Below are 19,964 nucleotides of genomic sequence, written 5' to 3' on the forward strand. Positions count from 1 at the left end.
ACTCAGAGTAATTAGAAAAATGGAATATATTCAAAAAAACAAATGGAACTTTTGACAGTACACTCTCTATACATATTTGAATACCTTATGTTTCTTCACAGAAATAAACGACTAAATACAGAAAATTATAATACGAGATCGGAATATTACACCTATTCCTTACATCGCTTACAAATCGCTCAAAAGAGTTCTGAGTGTATGTGTGTAAAACTATTTAATAAACTACCTCTGAATATTAGATGAATTAATAAAATTAATGCGTTTAAAACGGAAATTAAAAAACTCTTAATTCAACTTGAGCCATACAGCTAAAACTCCTAATTTAACTTGAGCGTTATAGATTATGTAACGCTAAGAATATTATGTTGTATTACGATTGTTCTAGCAATAAGTACATCTAGTTGTAGCTGACCTACTGCGACTCTTTGACGTCATTTCATTTATTGTTAACATGAGTAACAATTTTTGAAACAAAGTAAAAAGAATTTAGTCTTCTTACCGCTTCAATTTCGGGAATGTGTATTGATAAATTATTTCTAAAATGTAATTGTATAAAAAAATCAAAATACAGACGGATTAGTAACTTCAAGATTCTTATTAACGTTTTCAGATATATATGAGATGGCATTAAATATTGCTACTTAGGTAGATTTCTTGGGTATACATAATATATCACATCTATATTATATCTAATTAAATGATTGATGACTCTAAAATGAATCGCTTTTTCAAAATTCTTAGACACCAAAGATAACAGAGAAACCTTTTTAAATACCGGAGCGACCTTTGCGTTATTGAGTACATTAAATTATATTTCCGAATTTACTGGTTACGTTAAATTTAATTGCATTTCCTCAGCAATGTCTAACAGATTTCGAATTCCTTCGAGTACACAAATTAATCAGGGCTCATAAAAGGTGATCTAGTTCGATGACCTAATTCGGTGCCAAGCATGACGTGCTGCCTGATCGATGATCCTTGCATTTCACGGTTGCGCAATTTTGGTGCACATCTTAAGGCATCTACACACTTAAAACCGGAATATACCGCTAAATGCTGTCTTAATATTTCTCGACGTTTAAGATGTAATCGACAGAAACAGTGTTTGTTAGATTTATTATATCAAATTGATTAACTTCACCTTATCACTCCTTTAGGCTTAAGAACAAAATCACCACTTGAATTTATACGTTGGTGTTATATTTTTTTTTTCCCCTGATATTCACTCCACGCCAGGATTGGGCTGATTTTAATTAAGTGATGGAAATCACGATTAAAATCATGATCAAACTTCTATTTTTTAAAATCTTTTTTAATTGAAATACACACAAAAAGCACAACGCAAAAATATTATCCCAAATAAAGTCAAACACAACACAGTAACAGTAAATTAAACAACAACACATTTTCGTTGTACAGTTTCAACAAATTGTAAGTTGTAATTCAAGAAAATTCTCGAAGATATTTTGTAAATGTTTTCAGTGCTCTACAGTATTTGAGATAATAGCGTTTGTCTCTGCAAAATATCAAGAAAAACTAATGTTGGTTTTAAAATACTTAAATATTCAATATGCAACACATTCAATGTGTTGCATGTTTAAGCCCAATATTTGACACCTTTTGGTAAATGGTCGAATCAATTTTGTTTGTGTTTTTCTCACAGATTTTTAAGTGAGTGACGTATAGCTTTAAACAATCACTTGGAAGGACTAAAGCGTTGCCTCCTACTTGACTGAAATTCGCTCTCTCTAGATGGTTATAGCGAAAATACTTAACAATTTGAACTACATGTTCTTTGACGTCTGGTATTTGTAAATCTATCCACATTAAATTCAAAATATATGCAGAGCACTCATAAGTTATAACTTTTCCTCCAAAGCTTTTCTCATGAGGGTCATATTTGCTGCGTTTTCTGTCACAAAATATTTTACCTCTCAGTCATATTGTGATTTACATGAAGAAATTAGGTCACCAACTACTTCAGTCCAATAACGCGTAAGTTTCAATAGTTTCGTAAAGAAGCACTCTTGCATCTTTGTCAATCTTTTCTTTTTCAGTTGCTGATGTTTGCATTTCGAAACTACTCAAATTAGATTTCTTTTTATTTATATAAAACTTCTGGATTCTTTCTGCGCCGGTTTTTGTTGACTGAGACTAGCTAACGTTTTGCCAATCATTCTGTTGGCTTCCTTAGTTTCATTTAAGCTCTGAAGAAGCCAAAAGTATTTGTTTGGACTTTGCGGAGAATTCCAAAGGCTTCACAAATCTGTAGTGAGTGTCGTGGAACTCGAGGCAGCCGATGTAGTCGTAAGACCTACAGAAATATCAAGCGACATTCGAGTGCCTCAAAAGAAAATAAAACCATTAAAAACATAATTTATAAATTTTTACCATTGTGATATAAATGATAAACCAAATATGCACAAATTTTTATATTAAATTTATACTGTTAACTTTTTATTTAATATGTTGAAAATCGTGTACATTCTTTCCTCCGATAAATAATTTATACGATATAATACGAAATGCGTTTTTTATGTGTCGTAAAAAATAAAAATAAGTAAGTATCTAAAAATTATAAACGTTAATATAAATAAAATATAGACGAATTTAAATTTTGGGAAGAAAAGACAAAAAGGACATGACGTTTTTGTCAATACCATACTTCTAGCTTTTACGAGATGAAAAGTAAAATAAAAATGAAATGAGTAATAATAAAAGAAAATATTATTTACCCACCTGTATTGGTTTCTTGCTGCTTATCATTACAAACATCATGGTGTGCTTTAAGTGTTTGAACTATCTCTTGAATTTCTTTCTTGCGGATTTTATAAATCGCTCTAGACCCAGATTTATTTGGATTTGTTGATTTAATGTTAAACTGCCATATGCTATTTTATTTTCTTTCAGTCATTTCAATGTTTTCACCAAGTGCTCTAGTTTTCACTCCTTTCACAAACCACCAACTACGTACGGGACAGCCACAATTTATAGATCGGAGAAAAAACAGGTTGCGTCAGAGATTTTTTTGCAAGACGCGCGCTCGGACGAATACTTAGCGTGTATGTTGTACTATGTTGTTTATAGTCGCTTCAATTTTTTTTTCAATTGCTACAAAGAAAACGCGAAATACATATTGTTATGGAAATTAAAAAAAAACATCAATTAAAATAAAAAAAATCATGATTAAAAAAAAATTGTTTTTTTATATTTTTTTAAATATAAACCAAAATTTGCCCAACACTGCTGTGCGCTAACATTATGTTATAATAATAACAATAACCGAGTTCATTTATTGCTATTGATTTTGACGGATTTTGTCAATTTTTGGAACCACAATGCTCGATGATAAAAGTGGTAATGTTAATAAAAGTGCAAAAAATTGCATGTATCACTATCCAAAGTTTTAGTGAACCATTATTTATGGAACATCCTGTATAATTCAAAGGCTTATTACATTTTACAAAACTTGCGTTCATGCCCCTCATTTACCTCCGCCCCCCTCAAACAATGCATAAACAGCTACAGACTTAAATGCGAGCCAGTTTCAGTAAAGCTCTGAAGAAGCCAACAGGATGATTGGCGAAACGTCAGCAAGTTCGACTCAGCTAAAACCGACGCAGGAGGAATCCAGAAGTTTTGTAAAAAGTATAATGTTATATATAAATACTTTTTATTTATCTGTCTATTCATCCGCTGCAATACCGCAAGGCAATTAACACAATCATCCCCAGTTAAAGATTTCGTGACAGGACAATTACGAATATAAATGAACATCCATTTTGAGCAGTTAATCGAAACCTATACAAATTTCCCTTTGGAAGCGGAAATTGATAGGTATCGTTTCATCAAACAAGATGACTTTTATAAAAATATCGGTGTACGTCACTGTTTAAATCATACCCGCTTGTGTAGATTTCGCATTCGGTGAAAATATGGTGGGTGTTTCCTGATTAGTCATTTTTTAATAACGACATGACTCGATGTGACTAATATCCAAATTTGGAAGGCTCTCCGAAGATGAAACAATTCTTATACAAATAAATATTTGTAAATTTGGTCATCTTAGCAGTCGAAGTATAATTTTCCTACGTATTAGACTTATTATACCACCAATTTGCAGACATCATTGGTTCGAAATTCCTTACATGTAAATAAAATAAATAAAAAAAATAAATTTGGTAAATCTTCTTTAAAACATGGACCCCAATAAGTGTTTATAACTGTCACTTCTAAATTAGTAAAAAAGAAACATTATGTAGAGGTGGAGGAGCTGGAAATATATTTATAATAAATTTATTTATAACGCTTGCCAGTTTTTGAGGTATTTGAATCAAAATGAATGCACTGATTAGATTTTAAGGACGTATACGATGTTAACATTACCATTTGAAAATTTTTAACAGTTAATTGTCCAAAACTAAGAAAAATAAAATGTTCGAAAAATGCAAGTTTCAAGGGTGGTAATTCTAACTTTCGCTCTGAGCAGTGACTTTTTTTTAACAATTCCTATTGGTCCTCTAGAATATATTACAAAAACCAAACAGTTTCTTAAACCAGACATATACCAAAGTATACAGTATGATCCAACTGAGTTATATCAAAAACAAATCAAAATTGTAATTACAGATTCACCACACTTTAATGACAGAGAAAAATAGCAACCAATAATTGAGAATCCCTAGCCTCCAAAATTATATTCTATAATTACATTACACAAACAACATATGCCAATTAGGCATGTAGTTTATTTTTTAGCAGCACCATCAGTTTCAACAAGATTAACAAACATTTTGGAACATTATATTGTTTTAAACTTAGATGTGTTGTCAAAAATATCAATATGAATATTTTCTGAATAAAAGTTCTCTTGAGTATCTTGAGTTAGGTAGATGATAATAATAATAGTAATACTTTTATTTTCCGCCCAGTTTTTTTTTTAACAATTTATATAAGAATTTTCAAACAAAAAAAGTTTACTTTATATATATATATATATATATATATATATATATATATATATATATATATATATATATATATATATATATTGATTCACGGATGGAAAGATGTGATGACAATATATTCCGGGATATCATTCGTTTGTTTCTTGAACTCCGACTGGCATTTTCAATGCTCGCGCTCCGAGTGTTCGAAGTGTTTTCGATCGAAATTACTATCGAAACGTTATTTTACTAAAGGGATTGGTCGGAAATTGTTGGGTGTTAATTCTCCGCCTTTATGTATAGAAATTAAGGACTTACGCACATCAGTAAATATATTACTTTCGAAAATTTCGTTAATCAAGTGTGTCATTTACATTTTTAGTGATTTTAGTAATTTAGAAAAGATATTGATAAGTGATCAAAGCTAGATTTATTTTTTAAGGTATCGAATTTAAAAGGTCAGTTTTGACTGCATTTATATCCATTCCTATAGTTACTACTGGGTAACTTATTGATTATTTTTGATTATTTCATTAGATATATTTATAAAGTAGTTATCAAGAGTATTAATGTCAGTACGCAAGGAAGACTTGTCTTTCCCAGTAGGTTGGAGGATTGTCGTCTTCATTTGTTACCTTATACTACATTTCTTGCATTTTATAATTTATTTTCATAAAACTATTTAATTCATTTAACTCTTGTTTCAAAAGAACTTCCTCACAAATTGTATTCATCTCACGCAGGTCCCTAAGATTTTCACAAATTTTACTAAGCTCGGCAGTGAACCATTTGTGTCCCTTTGCAGTATTTTTCACAGATTTGTGATTCGAAAAAATAGGTTCGCTAGAACCAAGAGCTCACTATAATCGGCATCGCTATAGCCGGTAAAAAATTACATTAGTCTCATAGATAAATTTTTGTAGACGGAAACAAGTTAATTATAATAATAATTTTAATAATTATAATTTTAAATTTGTTGTTGCTGTCAAACCCTATAGAGCAAAACATTGTATTCGTCATTTGTGTCACATTAGTTTTTTTGGCAATGTAATTTTTCTTTATTGTAGCATCTTATTCAAAAAATATGCCATAGTAAACAAAAATTGTTTTCAGGGTCCTAGTCGGTGCCCCAGAAGCGCAAGCAATGTTGCAGGATCAAAGTGTTTACAAAGGTGGAGTAGTTTACAGATGTCGACCAGATGGAGATGACGTTTGCGATGAAATACCTTTCGATCGAACAGGTAAGGCTCATAGAATATTTCCTTTATAATCATTGTAAAAATTTAGTACCTTTAGATTTTAATTTTTCTTTGTAGTTACGAAGATGGAATTAAGAATTGCCTATAGCTTGTTATTGGGTAACTTTAAAATATAATTGTGGCACTTGGATTGTGATAGAATAAGTACATATCACCTATTTGGACAAGAGTGCCTAGTTTTGGTTAGTTTAACTGCGCAAAAGTAATACTAAAGATTGAGAAATAGACAAGAATAAGCCATAGTCTCACGATAATAATTTAGCCATTATTGTTATTGTAATTTTTTTAATTCAATCTTCTCTTTTTTAGCCAATTTAGCTATTGCATTATCATCAAACCAAACTGAATTTTATTCAATAATTACTTCATCAGTAAACTACATTTTTAACGACACTGATCCACAACCTATAACAAGTGACCAATTAAAAGATCTTATTATAATCTAGAAATAATTTCTTTAATATACCGGATTCTTAATACTGAGGATAATTCTAATAGTAAGGCAAATTGTATGTGATGATTGTTTAAAAAAAGCAAACGTTCCACGCAAAAAATTTCCACGATTTTTCTCCTTCCTTAAAGAAGTGTGGAAACTCCCATATTATTAACAAAGGTTATAAATATTTCCAATTTTTACATTTTTACATTTTCATAATATTCAATAACTTTGAAATGTCCATAATAACAAAACAATATAGAGGAAATTACAAATCGTAAAAACATACATTAGAAAAAAGCAGATCGAGCAGGCACAGTAAAAATGTACTGTACTGTGAAAATAATAAGTCATAGACTTATCCAGACCAGCTAATAGCACTGCGACTGCCAACAACTGGATCGATATCATGTGTATTGGACAATCCGATCATTCTCTTCTATGGATGCCGTCTTTGCAACGTTGAAACAGAATGGAAAACAAAGACAAATGGCGAGTTCTCTTAACAGCAGTATTAAAGTAGGTATTTTGTAATATTGCGGGGCAGTATTGACAATCGTATTGAAAGTAACCATATCAGGGGGAACTGCACCTTTCTAAAGTGGCACCATCGACATTTAAAATACTGAACTGTAATTTATTCTGTCGTCTGTATTATAAACGTTTATCTTTGTTTTAAATGCCAAGATTTGCAAAAATCCCGTTTTTACACATTTCGGCCATATAATAGGGTACCTGAAGCATTTTCCATAATTTGAGTTTTCAAAAATTTACAAATGTTTTTTCCGGTTAACCTAATCTAGAAGACAGGGTACTGTTAAAAACAAAATTAAAATTTTTAGTTTTTTGGTGTATTTTGTGGTCTAATTTGCAACGCAAATAACTAAGACGACTCTTGTCTCCGGTTTCAATTGGTGCCTAATTAATTATCGCATTAACTCGTCATTTCACTAAAACATAAGAAACCTAACAAATATTCAATAAGAAAACAGTTCAGCATTCATAGCTAGATAAACCTGATACTCTGAGCCGTATGTGATTACCATTAAAACACAAAAAATACATGAAAACCTCGAAATTACCTATTTTAAATTTGCTTCGCCCTGTACACTGAACAACCATTCTTATAACGGCCAAAATATTTTTTTCATTTTGTATGGTCTTCGGTGAAGCTCGACCAACGGCTCCTGAGAGCAAAACCCATTTATTTATATCACCGCGCATACTTTCGCAATGAGAATGTGAATCTTTAGAAAAGCCAACAAGATGGTCGCACGGTCTTTTTCTTTTCATCGATCAATTGCATTCTCGGAACGTCAGAGCTATAAGTACACAGTTGGAAGATATTCATCCGTAAGTTTAACGAAGTAATTGTGCAATAACATGATTGCAATGTCATTATTATTTTTTAATGTTTATTATTTATTTTTTATTATATTCATTATTAATGGAAATAAGAAGTAGGGGAAATTAGCGATGTAGGGTAAAAAAACGTTTGAATATTTTTCTAAATAAATCTTAAAAACGTTTTTTTTTTGTGGAATGCCCTGTATATTTATATCATAAAAGTTCCTGAACAAGCAAAGGCTTTTGATACTCTCAATCATTATTATTTTGATGACGCGCAAATTTATTTATCATTTTATTCAGAGGAATCGGCACAGGTGCTAGTAGCTGTGAATCAAGATTTGTATAATATTCAGAATATTTCGGAAAAGCACTGCTTGCAACCAAACGCTGACAAGTTCGTTTTTATATTGTTTGGACTTAAGAAAGACAAAAGTTCCCTTCTACTTATATTTAAAGAATCAATTTTTATAAATGACGAAGTAATTCAGAACAATGATACTCTAAAATGTTTTTGTTGGACAGTAAATTGCGATTTTCAAATTACATATCTAAATACCTTTAAAAAGCTTACTTCAAGTTATAGATTATTAACCAACACAAGGACCATTTAAATGGAATAACAAAAGTATTGTTCATATAAAAGCAAAGATATGTACACTTTGCTTATTTTCTAAGATTTTGGTGAATAAATCTCCTCCTTGCTTATATGATAAAAAAAAATTAGAAGTGACCTGCATACTATCGATGCTACGTTTAAAGGAACACCACAACTTCACCCGACTGAGCTCTACAAACGGTCATTTTCTTTTGTAACAACCAAATTTCCCCATGAATTATCAAGTAAATTAAATATAATAATAATTATAGATAAAAATAGATATCAGTTCAAATAATCGATATTGTCTAACGGATATTTTTCATCCCCGTAAGATTAAAGATTAAATAGTGTATGATACTTTTTCATACTTGACACATCTGCCCTCTATATTTCATGGCCTGAAGTGGTAGGTTAGGTGGAAAAACAGGTCAGTGATAAGTTACTGAATCGAACCTCGCCTTTTTCTAAATTGTTTTGTTTCTTATATTGTTGACGTGTTGATTATTTTAAATAAAGACCTTTGTTATTATTATTATAAAAAAATCTTTTTTTAAGTGCGTTCTTACATGTTTTTTCAATTCTATTGACTAGGTCATAAAACTACAAAAATTTTGAAAGAAAGTTCCACAGGCATTGGCAATTGCCGAATATAATCACGCAACCTTACATAAAATTGTATTCGATAAAACTAAAATTCTTTCATGTAATCAATTCTTCTACAAACGAAAAATCCGAGAATATGTAGAAATGTATAAGGAACCAAACAATCACAACCGTGACTCAGGTCTTTACCTGTCACCAATATGCGAATCAGTCATTCGAGACGATGTTTATGCCCCTTTATTTAGATCCTCTCAACTCAAAAAATATATAAGCAGGTACAGAGTAGAATGTGAGCCAGTTTTAATTAGGCTCCCAAAAAGCCAACAGCATGATTGGCGAAACGCCTGCAAGTTCGATTTAACGACAACCGATGCAGATGGAATCCAGAAGTTTTATAAAAAGTCTTACAGTAGCGCAGGAGGAATCTAGAAGTTTTGTAAATAGTATCTACGAAATGATTATACGTGTTCCTATCTCTATACCGTTTTTAAGAAATAAAAGATATTGTCTAAGTTAGACCGGTTTATGGAATGAAAATGAAAAACCCGGCATACAGAAACGCTGCATTGAGAGTAACGGTTAAGGTAAATTTTCAATATGCCCTATCGATTCTTGAACGCGGACAATGACCTTATAGTCATGCTCTCTATTTGTCTGGATTTAATTAATTAATTAATTTTACATCCGAATATCTTCACCACAAAAGAATCAAACACATAGCTAAACGTATCTGGAACATTTTTACAAAGTCATTTATAACAATGCTCACAACTTCACTGCCTAAAACAAACTCAATTACTTCAAGACATGCCGCCACTATCATATTTGGGAATTGGGAACTAACCAAAAACTATGTTTTACTTTCGAGGATTCCTGGCTAATATTCTGTTAATTCAATTCTTCGAATGGTAATGTAATTTTTGAAATAATATATATGGCATCTAAAAAATAATTCAAAATGTTGCGTGATTGAAACAAAAAAACAATGTTTTCCAATTTGTTTAGTCCCCATAACTCCAAAAAGATGAAAAATTGCAAATCATGATATCTTTGTTGGTCTGTGTTATCAGTTGCTTGCGTATCACAGAAAAAGAGGTGCAGATTCCCAAGGAAAGTTCAATGTATAATACAATTCTTTTATGGTGGCCTCTTCTTTATGTCCTATTCAAGTATCACGTTTTAGTCATTTTATATTCCCGACGGTCTCTCCTGAACATGTTAAGCGGCAAAATAATATTTAGTAGCTCATTGTTTTCTGAAGCTTCCACTACGCTTACTCTATATATAGTAATGAATATTTTATTGAACAAGAATTAAATTTGTTGTCCAGTCTGAGAAAACGTGCCAGCTTTATTATTTATTGTTGCGGATTTTATACATTTTAATAAATTCGTTGCAAATGACTTAGGAGATAGCGAGTTCTTTGTTGATTTCAAAATTAATATAAAAAATATACAGAGTATTTCAAAACAAATGCGAAAAACTTCCGGAGGTGATTACTTGTTTAAAATAAAGGGCAGTTTATTATGTGAACCTTGGTTCAAATGTCAATCATTAGGGAGATAGCATTGCGAAGCAATATTGTTTTTAGTTTTATTACATTTATTACATGTTGTCGAAACAATTGTCATGTAAAAATATATAATTTTCAGAATATCTGAAATTTAGTTATTATTTATTTTGATTTTTATTTTCCATCTCTTTCTTCTTATTCAATCGAAGTATTATATTACCTAATAATAATGTAATATAATTGGTTCCTTGGAAGAATCTAATTAAATGTATTATTTCATTGCATAAAAAAGAAGTCTCACTTTTCACAAATATTCCTTTATTTGTTCTGGCATTCCGTAACTGTATCTCAGTGTGATTTCTTAAGTTGTGTGAGTGTATTTCATTGACATGGGGATGGGGATATGGCATAAGGGCATCTTTTGTTATTTATATGACTAAGCCCTAAATATTATATTTTATCAACTCTTTCCAAAGTAGAATCATTTATCTTAATATTAAAGTTATTATTTTTTGTTTAAATAAAATATACTTAGTTTTTTCAATGTTTATTTTTAATTTGTTAATTAATAGTCAGTTCTAGTATCCTTTTAAGTCATTGTTTGCTATATTTGCCAATACTTCTGAGTTTTTTGATGTATCAACTAAGACCATGTCAGCTGCAAATGCATAATATTTGCTTGCAATCCAGCAAAGCGCAGACTCACGACATACATCTTATACAAGAGGGGCCAAAGGACGGAACCCTGAGGAACCCTACAATTATTAAACAAAACTCTGCTACTGCAATCCTTTAGAGCTACATATTGTCTGTGGTTGGTTAAGTATATTCTAATTAGGTTTGACATATTCCCTCTATGTCCCATTTATTCAATCTTATCGATAAGCAGACTATGATCGACAACATTGAAGACTTTTCTTAAGTCCACGAATACTGCGAAAACTACCCTTCCCTGATCAAGACTATTTGATATTACGTTCACTATGTTCATTCAGTGTACTACTATTAGACGTAAATCCCTACTGAAACTGGTCAAAGTCTAAAAACACGTCACTCCAGCCTTCAAAAAAGTTTCGATTATTTTTGAAAAAGTACTTATGAGTGATATTGGCCTGCAATTGCCCCTCGACGTCCTCGACCCTGAGTTATATATTGAGCATAATTTAACAATTTTTAGTTCCTCTGGAAATTTTCAAGTAACCAATATATTATTAATTAATAATACGAAGACAGATACAATATATTTATTAAGGTTGACAAGATCCTGATGTGTTACATCATCGTGTCCTGGTGCGGCAGTTTTCTTAAAGTTTTTTATAATATTTGCAATCTCGGTTTCACTAGTTGGTTCCAAAAATATATTATTTTCACATGACACTTCGTTAAACGTTAACACTGTGCTTAGAGGAATTTTCGCATCCTTAATTTCTTTAGCAATACCTAACCCTATACCTGTAAAGTATTTATTTTGTGCATTCTCAATGAGATTTTCATTACTTGTAATTATATTATGTTTGTTTTTACCTTTTTTATAGATAATTAATTAATTGATAACATACCATTGTTTTCTTGATTCATTTTCCGCTTTTTGCCATTTACTTTGAACGTGTAGGTTTTTAAGAGTTTTTATCAATTATTTATTTTATTTTTTTAATTCTCGATATTTATTTTTAAATCGTTATTATTTGGATTGTTTTTATAGAGTTCATATGCATTATCTCTTTGTTCCATTTTTTGCGGAAAAACAGGTCCTTGGAAAAATGAATTTTTCTACACACTAAAATTGGGAATTTTTATTATGGATCCAGGGAATTTGTCAGTATTTCATTTGGTCACAAATGACCATCAAAATTTTTTTCAAATAAAAAAAAAATATTTTTTTAAATGGAACACCCTGTGTTTAGCACTTTTATTGGCTTTGGGATTTAATTCTTGATAATTTCATATATGTAGCTTTTATTCCAAAAGTTGTTGGTTTAGAAGTTATCTAATAATCTATTTTTTTAACATTGATTACTTAAATTCCATATATAATCAATAAGTAATAAAAGTAAATAGAACTTATTACTAATTACAATACATTTTCTACGTAACTTCCATCTTGCGGAATTTAAGTAGTATATATTTTGATGAATAGTTCACTGGATGAAAGAACAGTGGTTTAAAAAACAATTTATTATTAAAAATTTTTTTAATAAAAATAAAAGGAAATTGTTTCTGAACAATTTGCTTTGTCTTGCAGGAAACCAGTATATCGGAAACAAAGAATTAGACCACAAATCTATGCAGTGGTTTGGAGCAACATTGGCTACATCTGGGCGTCTGGAAGGGGGTCCCGTTGTGGTAAGTTGTGTTATTAATTTGTGAATTTGTGGAAAAATTATCACTCTTGTTTGACTCAACTGTGCTCATTTTTTTAAACTTTTGGAGGATGAAACAGTTTATTGTTGTGTGTAAATATTTTGTTGGTCGGTAGAGAAAATGTAATTAATTTGATTTAATAGAATTTAATACAATTGGAATGATATTGGAGTCTGTTCATGTCTTCTACCAGTTTAAAACGTCTATAATATCACCTATGTAGGGTGCCTTCTAATAATTTCTAATAATTTAAAAAGAAAACTTCATATGAACATATGTCCTAAACCTCATAACTTTTGAGATAAAAGGTGGTAAAGTTTTCAAAAATTAAATATATTTTTTTAATATCTGTAATACCACTTTATATATTTTAATGAAATTTGGCACACATATACTACATATCAAGAGGCATTAGTTAGTGTACCACAATTTTTTTTAAATACACTAGTGGCGGGCGTACGGAATTTCACATGTCTATTTTGGTAGACAATGATAGAAGACCACTGATATCTCTTAAAATAAAAATTATTATTACAATCTGCAACCAGTTCTAAAGAAATATAATTTCTTCACTTTTTCAATCCGATGTACGGTTTTCGCTTAAAAAAATAAAAACCTCTTTTCTGCATGATTTGATATTTTAATTTTTATACTCCATCTCACAGTTTTCACTTAAAAATAAAAGCTAATTTCTCTGCATGCTATCATATTAACGATATTGTTATGACCATGCAGAGAAGAGGTTTCTATTTTTTTAAGCGGAAACCGTACATCGGATTGAAAAAATTAAGAAATTATTTTTTTTTAAATAGTTGGATATTGTAAGAATAATTTTTATTTCAAGAGATATCAGTGGTCTTCCATCAATGTCTATCAAAATAGACATGTGAAATTCCTTACGCCCGCTACTAGTGTATCTCAAAAGTTAAGATGTTTAGGACATATGTTCATATGAAGCTTTCTTTTTGAAATGCGCCCAAAAGTCCCCTCCTTAATTATTGACATTCAATTAGAAAACTCCCTGTATATAATATCAAATTTTGGCAAAATTTTTGAAGTACCTCAATAGTCGTCTCTTTAATTTTCTAAGTGATGTTCAACCATCAATTTGGTTTTGTCGGGGTATGAGTACTACAATACAATAGCGGACTCGGCAGGAAAAGTACTAACCATCTGGACAATAAGTGTGCATTCATATATACAGTATCATACGGAAAATGAAATGAAGTATGAAATCTGCTGCGTTATTTCCGATTTATTTAAAAATCAATTTATATTTTAAGCTTATTTAATTTATATGCAGGATTATTCACGCTATGCGACACCGAATATTATTCCCAAAATACTAAGTTTTCAAAAAGTTGCATCCTGTTGTGATTACTATTTAAAAGAATTTAAGTTGTATTTCGTAAAATGTATCTCTTTATATTGCAGCATGTTTGATTTCTACCATCAAAAAAAAAATACATTAATGCTAATGAATATGTTCTACTCCTTATTTGGATAACATGGATGCTTGTTTCACTTTCCTTTTTCTTCCTTCTTTCTTCAGCTTTTCGTTGTTTTACTTTTGTGTAAATCTCCTGTATTTACATACATAATACCTCATTTTGCTAACCATTTGCCAGTGTGGAGTTTCATACTGCCAAAACTTTCTAATTTTTAAAATTGAAATCGTTGTGAGAGCTACCAGAATTGAATCCGAAGCTACCGGTAGCTCGCGATCGGCAGGTATGCTTTTGAATGGCTGTGCAATAAAACACGGTCAAACTTTTGTAAACGACTGAATAAATTAAATTTTGATATAAACATTGATATTAACAACAAAAATTTAATTCATGAAAACGAAATTAAATATTTGATTCCAATTTGACGTTTTATATGTCGATTACACAATTAATGCATTTTTTAAAAATATTAATTTTATATCTAGAATAGGGAAAAATTTGTCAATTAACACCAAATTCTTATTATATAACAGCCTAGCTGCTCCCCATTCAGAATTTTGTTCCACACTTTGGTTCAAATAGGGCCATGAGAAATATACAATGTAACAGTTATACGCCAATTCAAAGCGTTTTGAGTGTACTTCATTTCTTGTCTGTAAAATTGAAAGTAATATTTAACGTCTATGTATTTATTTTTAAAATTAAAGTGTTCCTGACTATGTTTGTGAAAAAGTTGAAGAGAATGGTATTCTAGTTATGTACAAAACTCCATATAAAATAAGGGCCTAAACCATTACCAATTTACCGCATATTGAAAACTGTTATGCTCTTAATAAATTTAAAAGACTTTTAAGATCTCATGTATTGTCAAAATTTTAATTTTCGTGCTTGACTCTTTAGTTTTTCTTTGCCATTTTATATTTAAAATTTATATTTTGTATTTTTATGTATTATAATATAAAGATATTATTATTATTATTATTATTATTAAATAAACTTTCGCACAAAGATACTACTTATAAAATATGATTTAAGTTAATTACTGTAAAACAACTACTAACAATACAGTTTCAGACTTTGAAAAATTATTTTTCTCACGTCATTTTCGCCAAAAAGGTTGAAAAAATACACACAGCTATTCAAATCCCCTCTGTAGAATTTGCATTTACAGTTTTAATTTTTGTTATACGACAAAGTAATAATGAAAAATCTTAAAAATTGGTGGCAAGCACTGAAAAACGTTGACTAGGATTATAACAAATTCTCTTTAATTAGCCAGTTTTTTTTACTATTTTTTTACTAATGTCCGACTTTTCTTCTTCGTGTAGCGTTTCACGATGTAGTTCTTCACGATTAATTCTTCGTATTAACCATGTTGTATTACCGTCAATATCGATCGACTACTGGGATGGTCTTCGTATTCTGAACCGGCTCCACCACATTTCAAACCCAATAGGTTCGTGTCTGTTACATTCGATCGCACTTTTTCTTACCCTGTACTTGGATACAACAGAATTGCTATCAAACGAGGCATAAGGAATCCTGTTATTATTTTTTATTAAATTTTATTATAACATTTTATTATATTTCATACATATGTTCTAATATAATCCTCAAGTCATTCTAATCACTCCAGAAATAAACCAGACCAGAAATTTTATCAAAAGTCAAACAAAAAAATTTCAATTGAAAATCGTATCCCTGAAAATAACATGGATAAATTTGATTTTAATAATGCACTACCACATACAAATAATATACTTCATAAAATAAAACATATTTCTCTTAAATATGATATCCCAGATTACCTCATCTTACCAATTAATTAGAAAAAAATCTGCAGATGTAAAAAAACTTTTCATATGTGTGTATACATAAGTATCATACTAAAAACTGAGCATAATACAAACTGTGGAAAAAATATTAAATTAGTGCGAATCCCAATGGCGTATACTACATTTGTCTTATCTAAGTTGTCTTATCTTACCTTATATTGCTTCTTATCTTCAGGTAGAGGAAAAAAACCAAAATGACAAGTTCGAGAAGCCGTCAACATAATTTTCTCATAATTTACCACAAGTTCAAACCGTTGAAGGACAAAAAAGGTGATAACATTTAATGCACATTTCTCGAAAGAGTTTCCAAAAAATAATAGATAAAATAAATATATATATAAAAATATATAAATAAATATAAAACCGAAGGACACCTTGCGCTCGTAAAAGGGTAACAATTTGTTTATCGGTACTCATAAATTTTGCCTCCAAATTTAAATCTTAAAAATTTCCTATATTGCTCAGCGACATATTACATACTGTTCATTGATCCTCTAGCATAAAATTTGATATTTCTGGGTTGTTTAATCAGAAGATCACGTATGCGTGTTTATATAAGAGTATAACAAAGAGGTCTCGAAATCGATGCCTTTCGCGACCGATGAAAGACTTTTTATAGCAAACACAGTCGTTTAGCTCTCCATTATGTACTTTATATATATTGTATGTAGATTTTATATTTTATCCATCGCAGTATTGGACAGCCGACGAATTCGCAACCGTAATCAAATTTGCTGCCACAAACAGTTTATAGATGCGGGTGATCCTTCTTGCCATGAAAAAGGATCAAAAACAGACAGAATCATAAATTGCCTTTATCCGTCACATCACTGGGCATTTGTCACCATATTTGCTTCCATAAGCAAAAAACTACTACCAAAAGCAAAGGTGAAGCAAAAATCTGCTCCCATAAGCAGACTTTAGATGCGGGTGATCCTTATTGCCATGAAAAACGATCAAAAACAGACAGAATCATAAATGGTCGCCTTTAATCCATCGCATCACTGGACATGTGCCACAATATTTGCTGGCATAAGCAAAAAAGAAGTGAAGAATATTCGTCACTATCACTATATGAACTATAATGTCGGTCTTGACTATCATGACATGACAAATGAGAAAAAATAAAATAAAATAAAACCGTCGGTGCACCCGCTTAAAAACAAACGACGCTACAATTCGGCACGCGAACGAAAAATGAATCGCAGGACCCGCAGGTACACAGGGTGCTTTGTTTTTCTTTGAAATTCGTGGTATTCGGCATGGAGTTTGGAAACTACGTTTAATCTTATTTACGAGACGAGGACGAAATATAATTTCAAGAATTTTGATATAATTAAACAACCAACCAAGAACAACTCAAGCATGATATATATTATTAGGTGTCGTGTTATTATATTAATATAATATTTTCTATTATATGTTTAATATTAACTTACTTTTTTTTTAATCATTGAGAAAATTTTTGAACTTTAAATTTGCGTTTATATAAATCAGAATAATATTCCTCCTCCAAAACAATATGGTTTCCCTTGCCGGTGATGGAGCTCATTCTATAATAATACAGCTTTTTTTATTAGATTATAGCAATGGCATTTCATATTATGGCACAATCATTGTTTACATAAGCCTTTGAGGAGACATTTTACAATTAACACAATAATTTTTGAAAGGCAGGAAACAAACGCTTTGTTTGGCGGATCAATCATCATATATATTACATGCGTCACAAGGGGGGAAGCAGCTTAAGTCCTTTATTATGCTTAATGTATTCATCCAATTGATATAAATGCTTTAAGTTTTGTGATTATCACATGTATGGGGACGATAGCAAGTTACATTCCTCATTTCAGCCAGCAGATTGGATAATAATTATATTAATAGCAGGCTAAATCGCCTTGTTTAGTCTTAAACTCGATAAGACAGACGTTGTTGTTTTGCAGGCATATAGCCAGATCCACTCTTTCGAAAAATGTTAATGAAGTTGGCAGTGACAACAATGAATTTAAAAATGTAATAAGAAACCCTGGTCTGATAACAAGTTTAAATTTTACTGGAAGTTTACTATTAGCATATTTTTTCCTATATACTCACACAGACATACTGAATAATATGTATAATAAAGAATTTTTGAATTGTAATGTAATGTGCATGTAATATCCTACACCTAAGTCTTGTGACATTTGTACGTCTAAATATATCTAACGATTTCTCCGACAAAGGGCCTTTGTTGTTTTTCTTCTAGATCTAGTTTAGTGGTATGTTTTGATGTTTTAAAAAGAAATAAAAACAGGGTAGCTAAAAAGTATCATTAAAAATTGCTGAAAGTAATCTTTTCAAATAGAAACCCCATTTGTAAGTTATCATAATTGGCATTAAAGAAAGGGCTGACTTTGTTTAAGGTTTACTATTTCTAAGTTGTAGATTTTGACATAAAAATTTTCTGCATTGTAAAAATGCTATAGAAATTGCATTAGATATTATATTGCATTATATAATCGTTTGACCATTTTTTTCCATTCTTATAAATCGTGCCTGGTCATTAAATTTTTAACAAAAAATTTTTTTTTAAATTGAACAAATTTTATCAAAAATATTTAGCTATTTTTTGTAGGACTTTGATTTACGGTTAATAATTTACTCTCTAAAAGAGCAATTTTCAGGGTCTTTTAGATTTTTGTCTATAACTAAAACACCTTGTATATAATCGAAAAAACGCGTGAAACAAGTTATAGCGCCGGGTCTCCCACGTATTACGGCTGTAAAATTTTTCCGATCGGATGAATGATTTTGGAGGAAAAGATGTTTTTCTAGATGCCAAAATAACCAAAAAAAATTAAAAATTAAAAAAAAATACTTCGCGTTATTTTATTGCTCCCAGTATAAAGAGTCTAAATGCGGGTTCAGACTTCTACTTCTCTCCCAAGTCTTTAGTCGGTAGCTGCAAATTTGGGGCACTTGTTTTTTAATATTTCACGGCATATTGCGAACAGCCTGTACAATACTTAAAAACCTTAAATACAAATGTTTTAGCTGTCTATATGGGCTATATCATCATGTAAGAGAAACTGACATCTCAACCACAGATCTTAAATTATTTCCAATTTTCAATAATAGGGGGACGCATTTTTCAGTTTTTTTGAATTTGCGGCTCACCGTGTACATTTTTGTAAAAATTGTGAAAATATGGAGCCGTATCACCTGCGTCTTCTGGTATAAGAATTTTCATTTTCCATTTTCCATTTCCATTTTCAATAGGTTCCGCCACAGGGCAAAACTGCATATATGTGCCAAATATGAAGTCAATTGCTTCAAAATTAGGATACTTATCGTGTTTCATAGCAGTTTCAAAAACAGTGGAAAATCGAGAAAAAAAGATGGATGCCGGTATTTCTTACAAGCTTATGTATCTCGTGGAGGGTTAAAAGGGAGACAAATATCAATTTTGTAGCTCCAACGGTTCGAAAGTTATTCAGGAAAAACCAAAAGATGAGAACGGGGAACGGACAGAAAAAAAAATATTTTTTTTTCTACGGCGAGCATTTCTGTACCAACGGCGATCCCATAGGACCCACCGTTACCGAGATATAAAGTTTTTATACGAGCGTAGATGCT

General features: G+C 30.6%; 1 protein-coding gene across 2 annotated transcripts in view; it reads left to right on the plus strand.

The window, feature by feature from the left end:
• LOC132708654 (integrin alpha-PS2) overlaps window positions 1-19,964 on the plus strand; it is a 179,598-nt gene that overhangs the window by 28,344 nt on the left and 131,290 nt on the right. For both annotated transcript variants that reach the window (XM_060681116.1, XM_060681117.1), the window contains exons 2-3: window positions 6,060-6,187; window positions 12,948-13,048. In XM_060681116.1, the coding sequence (XP_060537099.1) occupies window positions 6,060-6,187; window positions 12,948-13,048 (229 nt within the window). The remainder of the gene's footprint in view (window positions 1-6,059; window positions 6,188-12,947; window positions 13,049-19,964) is intronic.

Source organism: Cylas formicarius, unplaced genomic scaffold (genome assembly GCF_029955315.1).
Source record: "Cylas formicarius isolate icCylForm1 unplaced genomic scaffold, icCylForm1.1 PGA_scaffold_12__32_contigs__length_19106922, whole genome shotgun sequence".
NCBI classification, from domain to species: Eukaryota; Metazoa; Arthropoda; class Insecta; order Coleoptera; family Brentidae; genus Cylas; species Cylas formicarius.